The sequence below is a fragment of the Mus caroli genome, chromosome 9, assembly GCF_900094665.2.
Source record: "Mus caroli chromosome 9, CAROLI_EIJ_v1.1, whole genome shotgun sequence".
In the NCBI taxonomy this organism is placed as follows: domain Eukaryota; kingdom Metazoa; phylum Chordata; class Mammalia; order Rodentia; family Muridae; genus Mus; species Mus caroli.
Genome location: NC_034578.1, coordinates 39,490,513 through 39,513,030, shown reverse-complemented (window position 1 = coordinate 39,513,030; position 22,518 = coordinate 39,490,513). Strand labels below are relative to the sequence as shown.

At 48.5% G+C, this 22,518-nt stretch overlaps 1 protein-coding gene across 2 annotated transcripts in view; it reads left to right on the top strand.

The window, feature by feature from the left end:
- Grik4 (glutamate ionotropic receptor kainate type subunit 4) overlaps positions 1-22,518 on the top strand; it is a 301,102-nt gene that overhangs the window by 188,172 nt on the left and 90,412 nt on the right. For both annotated transcript variants that reach the window (XM_029482082.1, XM_029482083.1), the window contains 3 exons: positions 4,421-4,582; positions 10,528-10,680; positions 11,451-11,555. In XM_029482082.1, the coding sequence (XP_029337942.1) occupies positions 4,421-4,582; positions 10,528-10,680; positions 11,451-11,555 (420 nt within the window). The remainder of the gene's footprint in view (positions 1-4,420; positions 4,583-10,527; positions 10,681-11,450; positions 11,556-22,518) is intronic.

Genomic DNA, 22,518 nt, shown 5'->3' with positions numbered 1-22,518 from the left:
CAGACAAAATTTCCTCTCTTCCAAGTCTGGATTTTGTTAATTTTATGGAATATCTGTTTTGGCCTGGCATCTTCTCCACCTTCTTTGGGATTTATAATGTTTCTCTGAATGTATTTAAGGTAGCAGGGCCCAAATTGTGTTCTGCAGAAGGGGACTGGGAGACACAGATTTGAAGGAGGGGGGGAATATATATTCCGTAGTCAATGTGTTTGAAAAATTCAAGATTAAACAAAATTAAGCCAGCTCCACTGCGGGACTTCATTCAGCTTTCAGTGTGCAGGGGTGTGCTGCGAATCTTAAAGAGCCAGGAAGACTAAGTGAGTGTTTTTAACATTATCTGAGCATGCAACCTTGTTTTAGTGAAATTGCTGTCCAGTTTTCCTGGGAAGCTAATGTCTGCAGGAAGAGACTTCGGGAAATACTGTCTTAGAAGGTTTTCATTGTATGAAAGTGGGTAGCTGTCACCCGTTTCCTGAACTCTCTTAGAAAGTTTGCTTCAGAAGCAGTGAGAGATCCTAAGTTCACACACACACACACACACACACACACACACACACACACACACTACAGCAGTACAGATGCTAGCAGAGTAAAACCCTGGTATGTCTGGGAAATTGCAGTAAAAGGGCCTGCCACCTCTTTCTTGTCCTTCTGTGAGCTCTCCCACGAGTCATCGTATATAGCACGAATCACCAAGGAAGCCCCCGAAATCGTTTTATCTTAAGAGGCCTTTGAAACTAGGAAATAGAATGTAGTCAGGGGAGAAGAAGGTAGGAAATGAAAGACAGGAAGACAGACTGGCTGGCTTCTGGGGGAACTGCCTCAGAGTGTCTGCAATTAACCCTTTCATTCTTACCCTGCCCAGAACATACTGCAGTAGGAGATACTTCCACCCTCCGGCTTCCAAGTAAAACTAAGGAAGGGGAGGGTCAGGTGCTGCTTAGATCCCACGAGCATCTTTCAGTAACTACCATCCTCTGACTCCTTCTCATTTGCCAGCTGCTGCTGTTGGGCCTTGCTTTATACCTGTCTTGTTTCTTCTTTTCTTCATGTATTCATTGAATGGTGTGGGCAGGGATGGAGAGAGGGAGGTGAGCTTGTGCTGTGCCATGTGTATGATACAGGGTTTCTACAGAGGGGCCAGAGAACAATCTGGCTTGAGTTGGTTCTCTCCTACTACCACATGGGTCCAGGGATTCAAACTCTGGCCCTTGGGCTTTGTGGCAAAGTGTCTTTTATCCAGAGGGCCATCTCTCTGGCATCTTGATTGTTTCTTGGCATAACATAGGAGGTTTTTAAATTTTTTTATTGAAAATACATCCTTTGCTCATACACTACATTCTGACCATAGTTTTCTCCCCCTCTACTACTCTCACTTGCTCTCGATCCCTCCCCTCTCCCCCAAGATACACCCCCTCTCCATTTCCTCTCTAGAAAAAGAGCAGGCCTCTAAGAAATGACAGCCAAACAGGATAAAACAAGATGCAATAAGCCCTCATATCGAGTCTGGACAAGGCAACCCAAAGGCAGTGTAAATAGTCAGAGATACACCCATTCCAGCTGTTAGGAGTCCCACAAGAACACCAAGCCAACAGGCATAACATACACAGAGGAGCTAGTGTAGATCCATGCAGGCCCTGTGCTCTCCACTTTAGTCTCTGTGAGCCCATGTGAGCCCTGCTTAGTTGGTTCGATGGGCCATGCTCTCATAGAAATGTCCAATAGCCACCTTCCTACTTTCAGTGTGGCTGGAAAGGCCAGAAAAATTAAAGACCTTACTCAAGGTCACATAGCCTGTATGGTGAGGAAGCTGGATTTGACCCGGAAGTGGTTGTCTACTCTGTACTCCTTAGTGCCATTGCAAATATGGACATACAAGATATCAGTGCCTTCATCTCTCAGGCTGTACAGGTGGTATGTCTGCCCACACTGATAAAGAAGCCAGCACAAGAGACTAATCCCAGCCTTCACCATCCATGGCCAGCAAAGCCCCTTGGTTTCCCAACAACAGTCTGGCCGTGTGCCTCGGTCACCTCATCCTTGCCAAATACATTTCTTCTCATTAGCCATCTGCCCCCTCATGCCTGCTGTTAGCCCACTGTGGTTGGGCAGCTGCCCCGTTAGAAAGACAGGACCTAATACCAGCGTATGAATCAATGCATTCTCTGGCATGCCTGTGATCCCCTAACGGGGAAAGTGGCAGAATCCAAAACATACTTCATCCTCATCCAAGTCCACTCTGTGGGGTTGGTGGCTTCAAAGAAGTCTTAGTAACTCCAGTGTACAAACTAAAGCTAACAAGGTTGGGGTCTGGGTGGGTGAGGCTTGCAGCCTGAGGTTCTGGTGGTGGCTGTAGGTGGGGGCAAGATACAGATGGGGGGGGGGGTACCAGGAGCTGGGAGAGCAAAGTCATTGGAAAAGGAGACCACCTAAGGGAAAGCAGTGTGTCCACCTGGGCAGGGTGTAAGCCTGAGGCACCTGCCATCTGTCCCATCATGCTGAGTGACTGATAGGTCAATTCTAGTGCCTGTAAGTACTGTGTGCCCATGGGCTAGGGAGCAGTGTATAAGGCATTCAGAATGCGCATGTGATGGGTGCAGCTCCAGTCTGAGAAAATGGCCTGATCTCATCTGAAGGCAGTTTTGTAGGAATGGACCAGTAAGCTGAATAAGCTACACACCTTTGCTTGTGTAGGGCCAAAGAAATTCAGGGTAAAGATGATGTGGGGATTGTGACTTAGTCACCATGCACATTGTTGGGATAAAATACAGACCAAATTAAATTATAGGAGAAAGATTTCATTTGGGCTCATGGTCGAAGGTACTGGGACGTAAGCAATAGAGGCACGAGCTCGAGGAAGGTGATCACACTGCATCCTTAATCAAGAAGCTGGGAGCACTGAACGCTTATGTTCAGCTAGCCTTCACCTTCTTATGCAGTCCAGAGCCACCCACTTTTAGTGCGTATCTTCCTACACTAATTAACCTAATCACGACAGCCTTTCCAGGCCTGGCCAGAGGCTAATATAATCTAAATGACTCCCTGAAGATACATCCAGACACTTATTTCTTAGGTGACTGAAGATCCTATCAAGTTGACAGCCATCATTCACCACCACTGCATGGATGACTGGATGACCCTTGAACTTCCAGATGTCACTGCCTCAGATGTCCCAGTTCTCTGACTGCAGGAGCCCCTGCTCTCCCACCCATAGCTGTCCAAAATAATAATGTGCTTGGCTCCTTGCTCTCTGCCTCTTTGACTCCTGTAAGGCTCTTGAGTGTAGCAGGGTCATATCCTACGCATGTTCTTTTTGCCTAGAACAGTGTCTAGCATGTGAGAGATGTTTGCCTATTTATGAAATGAATGGAACCAACCATGATTACAAACATACAACCTTGGCTGCACACCTTCCAGTTGACATGTTTAGAAAGCAAACCTGACGCCGACACCCCGCTGTGAACAGTCCCCCCCCTCACTTTTTATTTACTTACTTATTTTTATTTTTTGGTTTTTTGAGACAGGGTTTCTCTGTATAGCCCTGACTATCTTGGAAATCACTTTGTAGACCAGGCTGGCCTTGAACTCAGAAATCCGCCTGCCTCTGCCTCCCGAGTGCTGGGATTAAAGGTGAGTGCCACCACGCTGGCATAGTCCCCCTCACTTACAGGACAAAATTCTGACTCCATAGTCTGGGATGCTCCTTCACACTCGGGCCCTTGGGCTCTGAGCCCATCACAGCCCTCCTTCTATCCTCCCCAGGCTTCATGCATCCTGTGTATTCATCCACTCATTGCTTCTGGAACTTTGGTGTTCATGAGATGTAAGGACCTAGTAGTGATTATTCCAGCCCAAGCCCTGGACTCAGCTACGGGCATACTCAGACTCAGGTGGTATAGTGTGGTGGTCCATCTTGAGAAAGACTTCTGGTTTTGATGGTAGATCCGCACTATGAGGAGCTCATGTCTTCATCAAAGTGCAATGGGCAGCCCAGCGAATCGCCACATCCTTTCTCCCCTCAGTGCCTTTGCATGATGGTTTCTGGAAGGAATATCCCTTGTCTATCCACATTCTCTGTGCAAAAAAAATGCCCGCATATCCTTTAGACCTGGCTCCTAGATGACCTGCCGAGGATTCGGTCTTCCCTCCCCAGTCACACATAGTCCACGTTTCTCTCTTCACCCAGTGCATCTTGTACTTACCCTGCTTAGGAACTAATCTACTGAATTCCTTTTCTCCCTGGACCCAGGACTGCAGACCCCAGAAGAACACTCTTAGCTATTCTGTATACTGAGCATCCAGTGGGGTGCCTCATGTGTCCTGCGCTGGCTCACAGCCCCCTGGTGTGCTCCATCATGTTCTTCCCTCTTTTCCTCCACCCTAACTGTGTTCTCTCTTTCTAATTGCCCCGTTTCCCCAGGAGTTCTCCCTCCAGAGAATGGACAGCCTTGTGGATGATAGAGTCAACATCTTAGGATTTTCCATTTTCAACCAATCCCATGCATTCTTCCAAGAGTTCTCCCAGAGCCTCAACCAATCCTGGCAGGAGAACTGTGACCATGTGCCCTTCACCGGCCCTGCGGTAAGTGTCCTGTTAGGTGCCCTTGAATCCCAACATGCTCTGTGGTCAACGGCATACTCCATACAATGAGGCAGATCCAAAGTCATTGGTCTCCAAGATGCATCATGACAGGGGAGTGTGAGCCCATCTACATCTGGGAGTACAGTTCTGGAGGCCCACTGATGCAGAGAGGACATCTGCAGAGGTCAGAGAAGGCCTTTTAGAAGGTGGCAGGCAAACCCAGTCAAGAGCTTAGCCACAATGATTTGGTCAACCAAGGACCACATGACCAGCAGTGATTCCACCTCGTGGTCATCTTACTTTGTGTAAGTGCACTCTGTGATACTTACACAATGATAGAACAGACTAAGCAGCTGCTCCTCGGAGCATCCTCTTATTAAGTGCTGCGAGACTTGTCATTCATGCTTTATGCACAAGACCTGGATGGGGAGAAGGGCCCGGTTCCCCTGGGTACAGTAGGAGCATCTTCTGTCTCATTCTTGAGACCCAAAACCCTCCTGCCACATGGAAACTCATACAGCATGTATTCCCGAGTGTCACCTTCCAAGCCAGTTGCAGGGTCTTCTGGCCCCTGGGAATGTTGGAACGGATCTGGGTGGCAGAAAAGTGTTCTTCAAACAAACTGAGTCTTAGACCCAGGTCAATCTCCATGTGATGTCATAGGTCCTCTTTCAAGTCCCCTTCCAGTCCCTTTGGATTTCTTGCTGGCATGAAGGGTGCCTGTTCTTACCTAGGTTTACTCCTGCCTAAGCAGTGCAGCATATCTCATAATATTACCTGCCTTGGTCCTTTTCCTGCTTCACGGTATCCCAGTAACAATTCACAGATGGCCATCCCTTTCTGACAACGAGAAAACAAGCACAGGAGAGCAGGGTAACAGGTGAGAGGAACTCTAAAATCCTTGTTTTAACACAGCCAGGTCCGAAGCCCAGATCAGCTTCTCTCTGTAGGGAACATTGCAGCCATCTTCTCTCTGCAGTGTGGCCTCTGAGAGAAAGAAGGTGTTAAACCAGTCACCTCAGGAGCCAGGAAGGAAGCTGGTGGCAGGGACAATAGCGGCATATCCCTCTAAGCCTTCTCGATTTTGCAGTTTACCTTTCAAGGGCTGCCTCTTCCTGCTTCTCTGGAGGCCAAGAAATTCTCACCGCAAACAGCCCAGCCCCTCAGGGCAGCAAGCCAGAAGAAGGTGAAGGAGTAGCTTCCAGGAAACGGTGGCATGGCATGGGCTTTCTTCTTTGCTGAATTATGGAAACGCTGCCTCTGTGGGATGCCTCGTCCCTTCCTCTTCTCAGACCACCCTTTCCTCATCTTCTCTTCCATTTTTCTATCTAGTCTTTTTTTCCCTTTTTCTCCCTGTAACTTCCTGTTTTGCTCTCTTTTCTATATAGCATTGAATTCTTGCCTCCCTCTCTTCTTCAGGCTTGGATGAGAAGCTGCTTGCTTCCCCACCCTTCCCATGACCCCTGGTGGGATGCCCCGAGTCAGTCTAGTTTATAGGGTTTGGGACTGGGCTAAAGATACCTGGAGAAAGCTCAGGATGCCTACCCTGGCCAAGAAGCCTCCAGGTGGCCAGTGGTGCGCCACAGATGCGCTTCCTGCTGGAGACAAAGCCAGCGCAGAGGGAGTGTTGGGAAGGGACACACACGCCCACTAGTTTCATATGCCGTGCCCATTAATCATGCTGCAAAGAACAAAAATCGTGGGAAATCATTAAAATTACAGATGGCTAGATTAAGTAATTAGAATTTAGGCTAAAGCAGATGTTTGTAATTAAGTGTTTATTTCATTGAATACAATCCAGATTGTAAGAACTAGTTCATGAGATCTTAATGGTCCCTACCCTGGTATTATTTGGGGGGGGCCAGAGTTTAAGCTTTCAGAGGTTCATCAACAAATGGGCACCTAGGAAGATGCCGGGAATCCAGTCCTTGCTGCTTTGGGGAGGATGGGAGTTACAGGTGTGTGTCTAGAAGATATTCTTGTTTTCATTGGAGGAGGAGAGAAGGGAACCCAGCCACAACTCCCTGAGTCAGAACTGATTCATCTTAATTTATTCAGAGTCTTTCATTCCCTGAAACAATTTGCAAAACAGCTCAAAAGAAAATAACAATGAAGAAGCAAATGAAAATACAAAAACAAGAGAATAGAAGGTTTCTTGCCAAACAGCCTGTTGCTGCCAAGAAAGAAGAGAGGATTTTAAATGAGGATTGAGCCAGTTGGTGGGATTTAATATTCAGAAGAGACAGGGACAGCCTAAGCAGAGACAAAATCAAGAGTCAGGCACGCACCCACACAGACGGGCAGCTGGGGCCTCAGAAGGATGAGTGGATCAATCCTGGGAGGAGAAAGAAGTAGAAAGGAAAGAGAGGCAACAGCAGGAATGTCTGCCTTCCCTTCCCCAGTGGACCCAGAAGTAGAGACAGGGACAAAGCCTTTTGTGACAGAAGCCACTTTTAACTGACCGTGGCCCACATGCTTTCTGAACAGAATTAGTCAATAACAGCAGAGGGAGAAGGCAATTAGGAGAATGAAGAGCTGAACCACAAGGCACGACGGGCAGGCAGAAATGGCAGGCTTTATTCCCTGGCAGCTGAGATCTGGACAGAAGAGTTAGAAGGAAAGAGATTGGCAACTCTGACAGACTAGATGAAGGAGTGAGGGGAGGAAGTTCTCAGGAGAGAGGACGATGCGGTGAGCACCCTAGGTAGATGGCCAGGAGCCTACAGGAGAGGGACATCTGGTGGCAGATGAAGGACTCAAGGGAACTCTCCTGAGGGTACATTGAGCTCCAGGATACAGGGAGTTAACTTGAATTAGCCCAGGCTCAGCTTCAGAGAAGACCCGGGAAGTGCGGTGTCTACAGGGACACTTGACCCAACTGAAGGCTGTATGTAGGTAGAGATGAGATAGGAGCCCTGACAATTTTCCACCCACTTGGTCCCTGCCACAGTGTCCCCAACTTGAATTGTAATTACAAGAAGGATCCAAGTGATCATGAAGGCCCTGGAGTTGGAGATGAAAAAGGACCCTGGGAGCAGGCACACACTGATCTCCCAGCATTTGGATAACATACGGATAAGAACACCAGCTGGGGCTAGGGAGATAGATGTTTGGGTAAAGTGTTTGCTGTACAAGCAAAAGGACCCAAGGTTCTACCCCACGTAAAAGCTAGGCTGGTGCTACCAGTGACCAGTGACCCCAGTATTGGGGAGGTGGAGGCAAGAGGAAGTCTGAGGACTTGATGGGCAGCTAGTCTTGCCAATTGATGAGTCCCAGGCTCAGTGAGAGACCCCCTGCCTCGAAAAAGAAGGAAGAGGGGGATAGAAGAAGACATGCTTGTGAACACAGGTGCACATGCACACACACACACACTTGTGCATATACATGCGCACACACACACTTGTGTAATACACACAGAGAAAGAACACATACACTTGTGCATACACATGTGCACATCTGAACACATGTGCATTTGTGTAACACACACACACACACACACAGAGAGAGAGAGAGAGAGAGAGAGAGAGAGAGAGAGAGAGAGAGAGAGAGAGAGAGGAGAGAGAAAGCGCACATCAGCCAAGGAAACTTCACTCCAGCAGTGAGAGCGCAGCAACCATATGGCAGGAAGGGAGATGATGGCGTGGCCAGCTTCCTCTGAAATCATGCATGGTCCCCCAGAAACCAATGCACAGCCTCCAGAAGAGAAAGAGACCTCAAGAGGGGATGAGTTACAGACCTCTCTTGGGACCCTGAACAACACTACTTTGAGAGACGGGAGATCCCTGGGTCCTCTATACTGTAGGATGCTCTCAGTTGCTAGAAGCAGGAACCCAATTAAAATGCAGTGTGGTGTCACACAGCAGAGCAACACTTGAGGGGAAGGTAGCTGGAGGCCCAGACCCCTTCACCCTTGAATCGGTTACCTTTGGTGTCACCTCCATGCTCAGCCTAGTGCTAAGCAGTGGTTCCAGGCATCACATCCAGAAACAGTACTATTTAGAGAGAGAAGGAAAATAGTATCTTCTATGAGACAGACCGGACATTGGGATTTGGATACCCTTGTCTGCTTAGACCTCAGGTCACAGGTAGATCTAAGGCCAAGGTGCACAGAGGAAGTCAGATGGCGTCGGGAAGACAGAGACTTGATGGAGGTAGCAAGGACTCAATGGCTTTTCTGAGTATCTATGTAGACTGCAGAGATGCTGACATAGATTGATAGGACCTGCTGTCTATAGCAAGGTCTGGATAGAAGTAGAAAGAAGCAGCAATGAGTGGGAGAGAGAGGGAGGGAGGGAGGGAAATGGGGGGAGGGGTAGAGAATGAGGGAAAGAGTGAGGGGAAGGAAGAGAGGCTACATTGGCTAAGTAATGCAATGCAGGTGAACTCCGATTGTGGGCTGACCTCCCCTGACACTGTGTTTGGAAAGACTCCCCCGACGTCAGCACACTCAGTGCCTATTAGAGGTTGCAGCCCTTAGTGTAGCCATATAGGGAATGCAAATATCTGTCCAGTCTGCTTTCTAGCCTCAAGGCATCCTGTTCCTCCTGTTCCCTAATGCCTGCCCCTGAGCACTGCCAACTCCCTGGATGTGAGATTGTGCTGTATGGGCCCCACTTGCAGAAATGCTCACCCTGTAACGGATGACCTTTGAGATGTGTGAGACCGGATGCTGCCTCTTTTATGGATATGAGCGGTCCCTGCCTGAGGTTTGGCAAGGTGTTCAGGATCACTCAGCATCCAAAGGAGGGGCTGGAGTAGAGCTAGGCTCCCAAGTTCTTCCCTTTGTACCTTGTTGTCTGATGCTGTGTGACCTCTGACTGGAGGCCTGTGGCCTCCCTCCTTCTAACAGTAGTGCTCCGGCAGTGTCCCGGAGCCTGGCCAGAAATAAGGGAGAATTAAGAACTCCACTACACATGGGATTCTCTCCTCCAGTTCCTCCCAATGCTGTCTTCTGATGAGCAAGAGGGCTGGGCAGGGAAAGAACTGATTGCCAGGCATCATGCAACCATGGAAGAACTAGCCCCCCCTGCCCCCGCCCCTGCACCCTAGCCCCTCGGCACTCTAGCCCCCTGGAATCTCAGTATTGTTTCTCCAGGGCCTTCTTCCTGCCTTTCTGGGCTTTTCTCAGCCCTGTGGACAATGCTGACCACACTGGACAGGACTTCATTTCTTGTAGAGGCTTTGTACATTTGAAGCTCTGCCTAGATGGTACACTCCCTTGAGACAAGTCAGCTGTGCTTCTACTCTCTCTAGCCACCCAGCCCTCTTGGCCTTTCCTACCACCAAGACTGCAAACATTGACTTTACTCACTAGGCAGATGTCAGCCAAGACTTAATCCAAATCAAGCTATCTCTTGGGGGCTGGAGAGCTGGCCTAGAGGTTAAGAGCACCTGGCTGCTCTTCTAGGGGACTGAGATTTGGTTCCCAACACCCACACAGTGGCTCAGAACTATCTGTAATTCCAGATCCAGGGCATCTGAAAACCTCTTCTGGATTTCTTGGGCATTATACACACAGAGTCCACAGACATATATACAAAGAGATGATAGAGATGGAGATGGAGATGGAGATGGAGATAGATGGAGATAGATGGAGATAGATGGAGATGGAGATGGATGGAGATGGGAGGAGATGGGAGATGATGGGATATGAGAGAGGGATAGAGAGAGGGAGAGGGGGAGAAAGAGGGGGAGGGGGAGAGGGAGAGTATGCATTTGGAGTCCAAAGATGTACCTTGATGCTTCAAGCCAGAGCAGCCTTTGTCAGTAGGATGTAGATTGCAAAACCTTGATAGCAGACTTGGACCACCAGCAGAAGTGGGTGAGACCAGAGGGAGGGGTAGGCAGAGGGCTGTGAACTTATTTGCCTTTGTGTGCTTTCTCTCTTCCCCCTCTTTGTCCTCTTTTCTCTCCCTGCTACCACCTGCTCTCTCTGCTTCTCCCAGTTGTCCTCAGCCCTGCTGTTTGACGCTGTCTATGCTGTGGTGACAGCGGTACAGGAACTGAACCGGAGCCAGGAGATTGGTGTGAAGCCCTTGTCCTGTGGCTCGGCCCAGATCTGGCAGCATGGCACCAGCCTCATGAACTACCTACGCATGGTGAGGAGCGGCTGAAGGCTTGGTCCTGGCCAGCTTCAGGGGTGGGATGCTTGATACAGGGCTACCCTGGTGGGTCACAGCCCTGGCTAACACATCACCTGTATTGAGTGGGTCATAGGTTCATTTGTTCCCAATTCTTAACACTCTTGGCAAGAGACCATGGCCAGCTTACTCCCAACACAATCGTTCTAAAGCTTAAGCTAGAAAGGAGTTCTGAATTCTGCTGCATCCTGTAGTCACCCCTGTACAGATCAGCACCTCTGGGAGGGGACCATGATGCCGGAATAGGGTCCCTCTGGAGGCTCAGCCTGCAGACTCCTAGCTTGATGCTTGATTTTCCCAGTGTTCTCTCTCCAGTCATGTTTTTCGTTCACAGAGAAGACATCTTTCATTAGTGAGAGAAGGTGTGGAGGGTCTTATAATTTTGCAGCGAGTCAGGAATACCCTGACTTCCTGCAGGTCCAGGCTCAGCAGATTCCCAAAAAGGGAAGATGCTCACAACAACCCACTACCTCCACCCCTGCCCACATGCCTACAGAACAGGGAGAGCTGAATTTGACCTTAAGTCTGTGTGGTGACTTCTGTTGGCTTACATAGTTGGTTTGGGGTTGCTGGGCGTGGCCCCCCCTCTTCCTGCACTCCAATTCTGTGGCTTCAGAGTGGATGAAAGAGGTTTTCCATACACCGTGAAGTAGCATGGAGTAGCAAGTTACTTAGGGCCAGCTCTGGCAGGGCCTATTTGGCGCTGTAACTCACTCTCTCTTGGACAGGTAGAATTGGAAGGTCTTACCGGCCACATTGAATTCAACAGCAAAGGCCAGAGGTCCAACTATGCCTTGAAAATCTTACAGTTCACCAGGAATGGGTTTCGGCAGGTAAGCCCACCTATGCTGCCAAAGTGTTGGATACCCCCTCTTTGCCCTTTTCTCTGTCTCTACTTCCAGCGGCCTCCAGATGTCAAGTATCTCCCCAAATAGCAGCCTGCATCCATTCTGATATAGGCTCCTGGACTGCAGTCGCCACCTCTTTTCTGGGTCCCACATCAGCCTGCATGGGCTCTTCCAGCTGTGTACCTTGCAGAGGGAGGAGACAAGGGGGTGTCACTTAGAAAGGAGTGCCTGGGTCCTCTACACTCTCAGATTATTCTTTTTCTGGGAGCAATGGAAAGTGTCAGGGGATTTCCTCCAAGCCTGGAACCCCCCCTGGACTCCAGGGGTACCACCACTAAGGCAAAGGGTGGGTCCCATGTGGAGTAGAATGGCTGTGTTGGGATAGCCTGCCCCTTCTCCTGCTCTTCTCTAGCCCACCCCTCCATGCTCCCCTGTCTTCAGCTCTCTGTCTCCATCACCTCAGGGACACTATGCCCTTCAGAGTCCTTTGGTTTTCTGTACGGTTCTTCCTTTTCCATTAAACCCTCTTGTTCCCCTCTCTCCGATCTTCTACCAGAGGATACAGACTCTGACGACCACTCCAAGTCTTTCTAAACATCTCTCTCATCTCCATCCCCGAGATCTCCACCCAGCAGATCTTTTATGGAGCATCTGCTGTGTGTCAGACATCACGCTGGGTCTGGGGAAAGCAGATGTAGCCTTTACACTCCACTCCAAGGCAGGGAAGGCTGGAAAGACTGAGCCAGACAGCAATTACAGTAGGAAGCAGGCAAATATTAAAGATCTCCCGACTGTCATAGTGGTTGGATGAAGGAACATTCCACTGTAGTACTCAAAATTTGCTGTAGCCACCCTTCCAGTGAATTAGGAAGACCTGCTAGCTTTATCTTCACCATCAGCAACATTATGGTAGCTACTCTCATATAGCGAGCACTTACCATACACCTTCTGCCATGGTAAGTTTAGCATGTGTTTGCTTGTATAAGCCTACGAAATAGACACTTTTATTTACCTTCCATCTTTAAAAAAAATAGGTACTTTGTGTGAGGTATATGTGTGTTCATGTATGTGTTCATATGTGTACTTATATGTATACACATGTCTGGGCACATATGAAGTTGGGGTTCACTATCTAGCTCTAAAGCTTCCCACCTTATTTTTTTGTGATAAGTTCTCTTATTGATCCAGAGCACACTCGTTCAGCTAGACTGGCTGGCCAGCAAGACCTGGGGACCCTCTGTTTTCCACCTCTCCCATATTGGGATTCTAGCCACACACCACTATGCCAGAAAGGGTGTATTGGGCACTGGAATGTGTTACTGATTTATCCCTCTTTCTATCGCCCAAATGGGTACTTTGTATGAATGCCCTCACTTGTTTGTGAAGTTTATGACTGATTTGCCCTTGAACAATTAAGTCATGCCATAACTGGTTTGGGATCTATGTATGTCTTACCTAAAGCCCAAGACCTTATGGTAAATTATGTACAAAGCTTAGCAATTGCCAAATGTGCCATTTTAGATTCTACCTCTTGGGGGTCTGGGAAGGGAGGCCCAGGATAGGACCCAGGAACAGATCTGGCCAACAGGTATCCAGGGTGACCATCACAGAAGCATAGAACATAGAAGCCTATATCACCTGCCTCTTGCCACACCATCTCTGCATCCAAGAGGGGACTCTTGAGCTTACACAGGCCCCACAGAGCTCTCAGTGATGTTTTGGAGGGCCACTCTTTACTCTTCATCTGCCTTTGGAGGCCTGATGATGAATGTCAGCAGCACCTCGGGCTCTAGATGGGAGCTGCGTGGGATGGTGGCACTTCTCACATCTCCTCAGATAGGGGTATGGTCAGGTCGGTAGCTGGAATCATGGGGTGGTTCCTTCATTTACCCAGCAGATCTTTTATGGAGCATCTGCTGTGTGTCAGACATCACGCTGGGTCTGGGGAAAGCAGATGTAGCCTTTACACTGAGAGAGCTCACAGTCTGGTGAGAGTAAGTGATGTAGAAAAAAAAAACAGAGAGAACGAGAGCTGCAATTTGGGACTATTAAACTCAAATCATGCCCCATGGCTTACCATCCTTGAATGAGAAGGCTGCCAGCCTCTGGGAAAATTGTCAGGGAGACTTTTCCCTGAGCCCCAATCTTCTTGGGGGATCTGAATAAAGAGCGTTCATTCACTCTTTCAAGTTGATACCTGTTGAGTGCTGCTGTCTCCCTTCTAGGTACCGGTTTAAGATGAGAAAGATCTGCTTTTGTGCAACATATGCTCTAGCAGGGGACAGATGACAGGCAAAAAAAAAAAAAAATACATATGTAACATTATGCCAGCCTGCTAAGTTCTCTGAGACAAATACAACTGGGTAAAGAGTCCCAGTGTGAAGAGCATAGCATTGGAGGAGTGGTTAGAACAGGCTGCTCAGGCTGCTCCAGACCCAGCCCAGAGAACCCCGGCCCAACCCAGAAAGCTCCAACCAAGCCTTGAGAGCTCCAACCCAGACCAGAGAGCCCCAATCCAGCCCAGAGAGCCCAGGCCCAGCCTCTGCAAACCTCCCCTGGACCTCGATTCTTCCCCACAGTGATCCAGGAAAGAGCTCACTTCCTGTGCCTCTTTCATGGCACTCTCCAACTCTCTGTCCACTCCCAGTTGAGAGATAGCTGATGGGGCTAGATGCCTCTCTGACTTCATTCTGCTCCTGTCCCAGCTGCCACTCATGCTGGCTTTGGGGAGGGGCTGGGAGAAGGAGGGTGAATATAGTCGAATCACATTGTATGAGTTTCTCAAAGAACTAGCAAAAACTTGTATTTTCCAAAACGGATAGAAATCAGGGCTGGAGAGATGGCTCAGTGGTTAGGAGCACTGGCTGCTCTTCCAGAGGACCCAGGTTTGAATCCCAGCACCTACATGGTGGCTCACAACCATCTGTAATGGCATCTGATGCCCTCTTCTAGCATGCAGATGCAGGTGTACATGCAAATAGAGAATTCATTATCCGAATACACAAAGAACATAAATACATCTTTTTAAAGAACTTATAGAAATCAGTATTAAAAATATATGAAGGGACAGGGGTGGGAGGTTAAAGTCAGTGGTAGAATGGCTCCCCCACCCCCGCCCTGATTTCCAATACCACCAGACCAGTACTACAGAACTGCATAGAACTGAGCCCTAAGCAAGCATACTGACCCAATTAGTATTACACACCAATAAAATTAACTTTATTGGTGAGAGCCCCTTTAGGATGACTTTCAGAAATGCATCAGAAAGGCAAATGGAACATTGAATTGTTTTACAGGACTTTTTTTTCCTGTTAACATGTTTTTCAGTAATGAATTTTTAAAATACATATTTTATAATGAACATGGAAAGGAGTCACCATCAGCAGCCCTGCCCCACCCCCCAGGTACCATTTCCAGCCCAGCCTGGCCAGGACCCAGGAGTCTGCCTGCCTTGGGTCTTTCTTCATGTAATGGTGACCTCTGCATAAGCAGCGCCCACTAGCGGTAAGCAGTAGGCCTCGCAAACACAAGTCCACTTGAGGGTTGACCCACCAACTTTGCTTTATGAGGTGCATCCCCAGGCTCCATGGCTCTGCTCTGCCTTTCATTTAGTTAAGCACGGTGTTCAAGGAATCTGTCAGTTTAGCTAGCAGCACCCCCAGCCCCATGATTAGCATGATGGGGTGACCACAGGCTAGCCTTTGGCAAATACTGTGCTAATAACAGAGTGGTTCTATGAGCAGAGTTGTTTTGTTGATGTGGCCTCTCTGTGCCCTACCCCGTTGTTTTGAGCTAACACTGAATGGAATATGCCACACAAGTGACCATTAAAGCGACTGTCTTTTTGACCTTTGGCTACCCTAAGGAACACCCAGTCCTGACTGGACTTAGGAAGTGGATAGTGAGACTATTCTTTATGACCTCGGCTTTTCAGCGAGTCTGGAGGCTGCCCAGCTGCTTTTCTGTCTGCTTCAGGTGCTGTGAGCGCCAACTGGAAGCCGTGTGTGATGTGACTCGTGCACAGATGCAGCTTCCCAGCGCCGGTCCCCAGGTCCCATCCCAATCACCACCCAATCTTTGCCTCTTGACGGGTGTCCTTCCCTGCTTATTGCAGGGTGAAGAAATGGTTTAAGGGGGGATAACTAATTAGGCTTCTCTCCCAGGACAGGAGGAATGTCAGTACCTCTGCTCTGATATTCTCCCAGTTCTTTCCAAGGTGAAAGTTGGTGCGGGAAAGGAATTGACAAGGAGCCATCAAGAAATCAATGCGAGTCATCTGTGGTGCTTTGTGCAGATCTCACCTCACCCTAAGGATGGCTCTCTAAGGTAGACCAGCTCATCAGGCAGAAACTGCAAGCTCAGGAGATCTGCAGATCTGAGTTCAAATCCATGGCACCCACGTGAAAAAGCTGGGTGTGTCTGTGCAAGCCTGTAACCCCTGCACTGTAGGACAGAGACAGAGCTTCCTAGCTGATCAGCCTCACTGTAATGTGAAAGCAACTTCAGGTTCTGTGAGAGACCCTCTGTCAAGGCAGTAAAGCAGAGATCGCTAGATCGCTAGAGGAAGACATTGGATGTTTTTCTCTAGTATTCAAATGTGTGCATAGGTGTACATATAACTATATGTTCATATGCATACAACACACACACACACACACACACACACCTCACCGTCTCCTGTCAAGAACCTGGAAAGACTGGAATTTATATTCAAGTTTGTCTAACTCTAAAACCCATGTTCTGACCTCTTCTACTCCTGGTTTCCCTTCCCACCCTTGGGTACCTGAAGCTCTCATCCTGAGCTTTGCCTCTGGTATGTTGCTCCACTGCCTGAACCTGACTGCCACCATTGATTCTAGCACCCTGCTGGGATGGGCTTTCTTTAGTAATGACATCTTTTCATTTGGCTTTGGTTCTGTTCTTTCTCTCCTGTCTGGGAGAACTACTATTAAGAGCTGGTTTTGATTATTTAGAAAGCACCATGCAGGGACTCAGTGGTCTATAATTGGTAAAATGTCTGAACCAACTACCATATTCCCTGCCGGTGGCTGATTAAAGGATTTTTTACCATTTTAAAAATAGTCTTTCAGAATTCAGACTTTTTTTTTTTTTTACCATTTTAAAAAATTACTATTTTGATTCTGCATGGAGGGTGTTTGCCATCCTGGGAGCTTCCACTACCACACATTTGGAGGAATGAGCTCCTTATGTTGTCCTGTAGAGGACATTCTGAACCATCTCCCCAGTATTTATAGGTATAAGAGTCAATAGTACTGCCTGAGTCTCTCCCTCCATGTCTCAAACCATAACGTTTGTTGTTGCTGCCCCCCATAGATGTGCAGAGGGCTGTAATAGTAGTGTTGTCTCTCTTCCTGTCTGGGAAATATCCTCCTTGAAAGAAGCTAGAAGGAAAAGAAGGAAGTCTTTAGGAGACCATTAATTTCCTTCATTTAACTTAGTCTGAAGATCAGAGACGACTGTGAGCATCCCTTGAGCAACGTTGTTAGTGTTGTAATAAGATGAGCATACCTTTCATCCAAGGATCGGAAATGGCTTAACAGGGTCTAATTAAGCCTTTGGGGTTTGACATCCCTAACTAAAGATGCAGATCTGCCTGTTCCTCATTGGTTCTTTGTGTATCCCAAGCAGGGTGGGCTCAATTTTCTTTCCGTGCGTAGTAACCCCTCATATTTGGTCTCACAGGATCGGAAGATGATTGAAAATAGCTCTGCCTGGCACTGTGTTTGAATGGCTATACTTATGCGCAAAGCTGGCTCTCCTGACATCATAATAATAGCCCACATTTATTGTCGCCTACATGATGTACTGTGCTGGGTGGTGTACATATATATTTAAATTTTTTACATTCTTTTATCAGCCTGGCATGAAAGCTGTTCTGTCATCTTGTAGGTGGAAAAACAAAGGCAGAGAGATTAAAGAAAAAAATATATATATCCATCTTCATCAAGGTGGGAAATGGCAGGCTCAAGAGCCCAGTTTGGGTCAAGCTTCCTCATCCTCAGAGTCCAGGCCTTTCCATTATGCAATGTTTACCTAGAATGTGGGGGCCGAGAACATCATTAAGCTGCTTCATTAATCTCCTAATGCAATTCATGAAAGGTTTGTGTCGGGACACGTAAGAGACACACAACCTGTCTGTGAGGCCCATCTGGGCTGGAGAATTAGCAACCTCTTCAGAGATAACAGTCAGACTCTTCCAGGTACTTAGGTCAACCTCTGTCTCCTAACTACTCTATGGAACATTCCAGAATAGCCTGCTTCCTCTTCCTTGCCAGCTCCTCAGATATGTAAAAACAGATTGCTTTTACTGCACTCCTTCATTTTTCCATTCCAGAATTAGCCTAAAATTTCCCTGTAAGATCTACTCTTTGTCATAGGTTGGGAATGCTGGATGAAAGAGCCCTACTCCACTTAAGAGCTCGAGATCTTAGGGGGCTGAAATTGCAGCCCACAATTGCCTTAGAGTACTCTGATTATCTACCACTTATTTTACCCTTCGCTGAGCAGTGGGCTGTACCTGTTCCCAAGAGAACATGGCTTACCACTCTCTCATGGAGGAAGAACCAGGGGCTGTTGGCGCTCTTCACTGCACAAGGCTGCGGAATGGATGCACTGAGACTGTGGGGGTCCATCAGTCACCTCAGCCTGAATCCTCAGTTCTCATTTCCCACATTAGCTGGCTTCCTGGCATTTATTTTTCAAATGTCCCATTCCTTCTGAACCCTGGGCCTTGGGGTCATTTAGTTACTGTACTTGCTGACTTCCCAGTAATACACTCGGCCCTCCGTGTGTACACTTTTCATAGAAACTAGACCCAGTCCAGCTTTTCCTGAGACAGCTGAACCATTTGACTCCATTTCTATAGAAATGGAGAAACAGACAGGGCTGGCCTGGAGAGTACCAGGAAAAGTAATGTTGTGAGCAGATAGCCTTATTTTCCAAAACAGAGACGAGCTCAGAATTCAAAGGGTTCATTTCAGGAATGATTTCAACACTTTCCTAAACAGAGGCAGGAGGAGGACGGCTTATCCAAAGAACTCTTGCAAGCAACGAACTCTACTACCCAGAGTCTTTAGAAGGCAACCCAGAGCCAACTTCCTTAAGATCCTGCAGGACCCCACTCACTGCCACAAAGTCAGGCTCCTTCCATTTCCTCTCTCTGGCTGCCATCTTTGCTGAGAGCAGCCCATGCAGAGGCAGGTCTGCCCCCTGCCCCCCAGGAAGTCTGCAATCCTCCTGTGTTGCCAATTGAAGTCCTGGCTCTGTTGCACCCGTGAGGGGCGTAGAAACAGTAGAGATTCTTATTACAGCCATTAGCAGCAGAAGCCACGGGGAAGTGGTTTCTCCTCTGAAGATAATCGGAGCAGACCTGCTGGTGGGGTTCACAACCTTCCCCACCTCCCGACCCCCGTCCCCCACTTCAAAAGCAATCAAATATAGAGCAACAGAAAAGCCTCTACATACTGCCTGTCAGTGAGTCTGCACTTCATGTAGCGGCTAAGGAACAATATGGAGGATGCCATGGTCTTAAAGAGAGGTCTTGCCCAGGTCTATACCTTTCTCCCCAATCCCTCTGACTTAGCTGTCTCTGTGACAGCCGAGTCCTTCCTGTCCTCTCAAGTGAACAGCCATTGCTCAGATAGCTTGCCAGTGGGAGAGGCAGCTCTGAGAAGCCTGCGATTGTCACTGTCTAATACATTTTCAATTTCGAGGAAGGAGTTTACCATAAATATGCAGATCCTTTGAAGCTGTCTTTGCTGAGACCTGGCTCAGGGCGCTGGAGCCGGGTTTGATTGCTGGAAATCAGCAGCCTCTAGTGCCAGCTCCCCAGCTGGGGGACAGACCTGTGAGAACAGGCCAGCTGTGGAGCTTGCATGGGCCACAATCCCCCAGAGACAGCTCTGCCTTTGATGAGGAAACTCAGGGCTGCAGCTCCTCATAGGGGGAGGTGGCCCAGGGATGCTTTGAAGGTGACTGAAAAGTCACTCACTTCTTTTTAATTAAGAAGCCAAGAGAGAGGGAATTGGTGTGGAGTTTGAAATAGCTGTCTCTTAGAATGGCATCAGTTCTTTGGGGCACTGATCAGTTAGGCCAGCTCTCTAAAAAGGCAGTGACTTATGAGAGTTTCATCGGGTTTGAAAGCCCTTAGTGCTTGTTGAGTGAAGGGTGTGGTCCTTCCAGTGAATCTTCTGTCCTCTCCTTCCCTATTAGTCTTTCTGCCCAAGTAGTCATGGATGATGGAGGTCTTGGATGTACAGGCAGCCTCAGAGTCACACCCAGGCCTACCTCATTTCTGATATGAAATGAACCCAGAAGGCTGTCCCCACCATCCCTACTCTGTCAGTGTCCTCCCTTGGCTATAGCATCCTCTCACCACCATCCTTCCAAGAGTGGGGACTTGTGAGCCAGGCCCACTCACAGCAGGGAGTGGGTGTGGCAGTAGATGAAAGTCTCAGGACTCACAGGGTCCGGAGAGGTGACTGCAGGAGCCATAGGAGTGTGCCCTCCAGGTCTCAGGGAGCTCAGAGCCAACAGGGCCATCAGAGCCCCCAGACCTGTGGGGTGTCTAAAGCCACTTGCTTCCTGTTTAAGTCAGGAGAATTCCATGTGCCAAGCCTCTTACAGGCAATAGTGTTTACATGTTTTAGTTAAAAGGCCCCTGGAATCACTGACTCATCTCTCACCCTCTCCATTGTCCTCCACTCAGTCCAGATCCCATACTCTGGAACAGGCTCTATCTAGAATGCCTTCTCCCAGAAGAGATGTTCTGGCTGTTCTCCTGGCTGCCCAAAGTGGGAAAGGGCAAGGAGCAGATGAGCTGGCTTTTCAGGTAGTATCTCAAAGGGCTTGTCTTTTTCAGCTTCTCTGGTCCCCCGCACATTTGATTCTTTCCCCCAAAGCACAGGGACTCCTGCTTATCGGCTCTGCTGAACAATTCAGCAGCCACGGAAGCTTACAAGCTTACTCACACATCAGCCAGCAAGCAAATTAAGAGGTACTTACAGTGTTGAACAGGGGGCTGGTTTTGGGCAGAGGAGCAAGGTTTTAAAGTGCCGCATTTGAAATCTATTTCTTGTCATGTGCCCGATCACGCTTTTCCCGGAGATCAGCCTGGGGAAGTCTGCCAGCTCCTGGAGACGCTTTCTGCGCCCCTTCAGCCAGCTTATGCCAGGGGGAGCTGGAGGAGGGCGATTTGATAATTCAGTGCCATGAATCAGCCAGTTCCTTCAAATGAAAAGCAAGCCAGATCTAGGAGTAGGCATTTGGGGTACAGGCAGGTGGGCCAGGAGAAAGAAGCAAGGCGGATTGTGGAGGGAGCTTACCCAAGGAGGCAGGCAGTGTGTGGGACTAGAAAGACTCAGGGCTGACTCCCACAGTCCTTGTCCCTAACTTCGCTTTCCACGTTTCTCCTTAGTGAAGTGAAGAACATCATGACTCTGCTGCTTGGGTAAAATAATAAATTATTGAGAACAAGATGGCCTGTTGTTCATAGCTGTACTCCGAGGGTTCTACTACACTGTGCAGTTTTTAATCGTGCTGTCTCACTTGGCAATGTCTAACTATATACCTCACTGTCTTTGCTATATTCCCTATAATGTCCCAGACATTCTGGCCTGGTTCAGGGCAGGGAGAAGGACACAGCCTTGGAAAGGGAAGGCTCAACATGTGGGATTGTTCCTATTGAAGTCACACAACCCTGGAAGAGGGCATATGAGTAGCAGCCTATGCCAGGCAGGCATGCCTAGCTAAAATCAGTTCTGCCAGCTGGCTCTTACCTAACTCTCTTCTTCTGTCGCCAAGGACTTTTCTCTATATGCCTTTAGCTTACTCTCTGACCTTCAGCCCCAATTTGGTGGCAGTGGATGGATGTGAAGATGAGAGAATCCAAATTATGGCTACTTCTAGAAGCCACAATACACCAAAGGCCCACAGAGTATGATCAACATTGATTAGACAAAAGCAACAGACACCCCCAAATTACAAATCTTGCCTCTTCAGGAGTGCAGTAAGACCCAAGTAAAAGCTCTTTGCTACCCACAAGCCTGCACTACACCCAGCAAGGGGTGAGGACAAGCCATTCTCAGCCGCAGGCTGAGAGCTCCGAAGCCACAGTGCTGTCCTGATTCAGCACCAGGGTGGAGAGTGACCAGCTTCCTCCAGTCTAGATGCTTTATTGAAAGCATTGGTTCAGTTGGCACCTGGGAGTCAGAGCTCAGAGCCAAGGCATCGGTACCGCTGCCTTCCCACGCCACTTCTTAGCTGCTGAGTTGAACAAATGAAGCCGGTATGGGCTGGCCGTCATGTTCTTTGGCCGACTTTCCTTAGACGGAAAGTCTTTTGCTTGCTTGAGCTCCCTGAGCCCTTAGCAGCACATGCTGACATACTTCCAGTCTCCTGGGAGGCAGAGAAGGAAGAGCAGAGTCTGCTGACTCTGCCATGTCCTTGTCATGACTCAGTGTGAGGAAGGCCAGGGGGTCGTCCCCAAACATCTTGGGAGGTTTTCAGTTATATTAGAAAAGGAAGCCAGGCATGGTGACCTATACTTATAGTTGTATTATAATAAAGTAAGACTTGAGGACTGTGACCTTGAAGCTATCCTGAGTAATAAAGCAAGTTCAAGGCTAGCTTGGGCTATCAGTTAAGACCGTCTCAGAAATACAAGTGTCTGGAGATTACATTTGAGAGAGTGCTTAACAGGCATAAAAGTCCTGGTTTTCTCCTTTAGTTCCACGTAAACAGGCATAGAGGCACATGCCTGCAATACTAACATGTGGAATGTAGAGAGTCAGGAGGCCCAGGACCTCACAGTCATTCTTAGTCACACAGGGAGCCTAGGCTAGTGATCCTGCCTAGGAGAAGGAGGAGGGGGAGGAGGGGAAGGAAGGAGAAGGAAAGAGGAGGAGGAAGAGGAGAAGGAGAAGAAGAA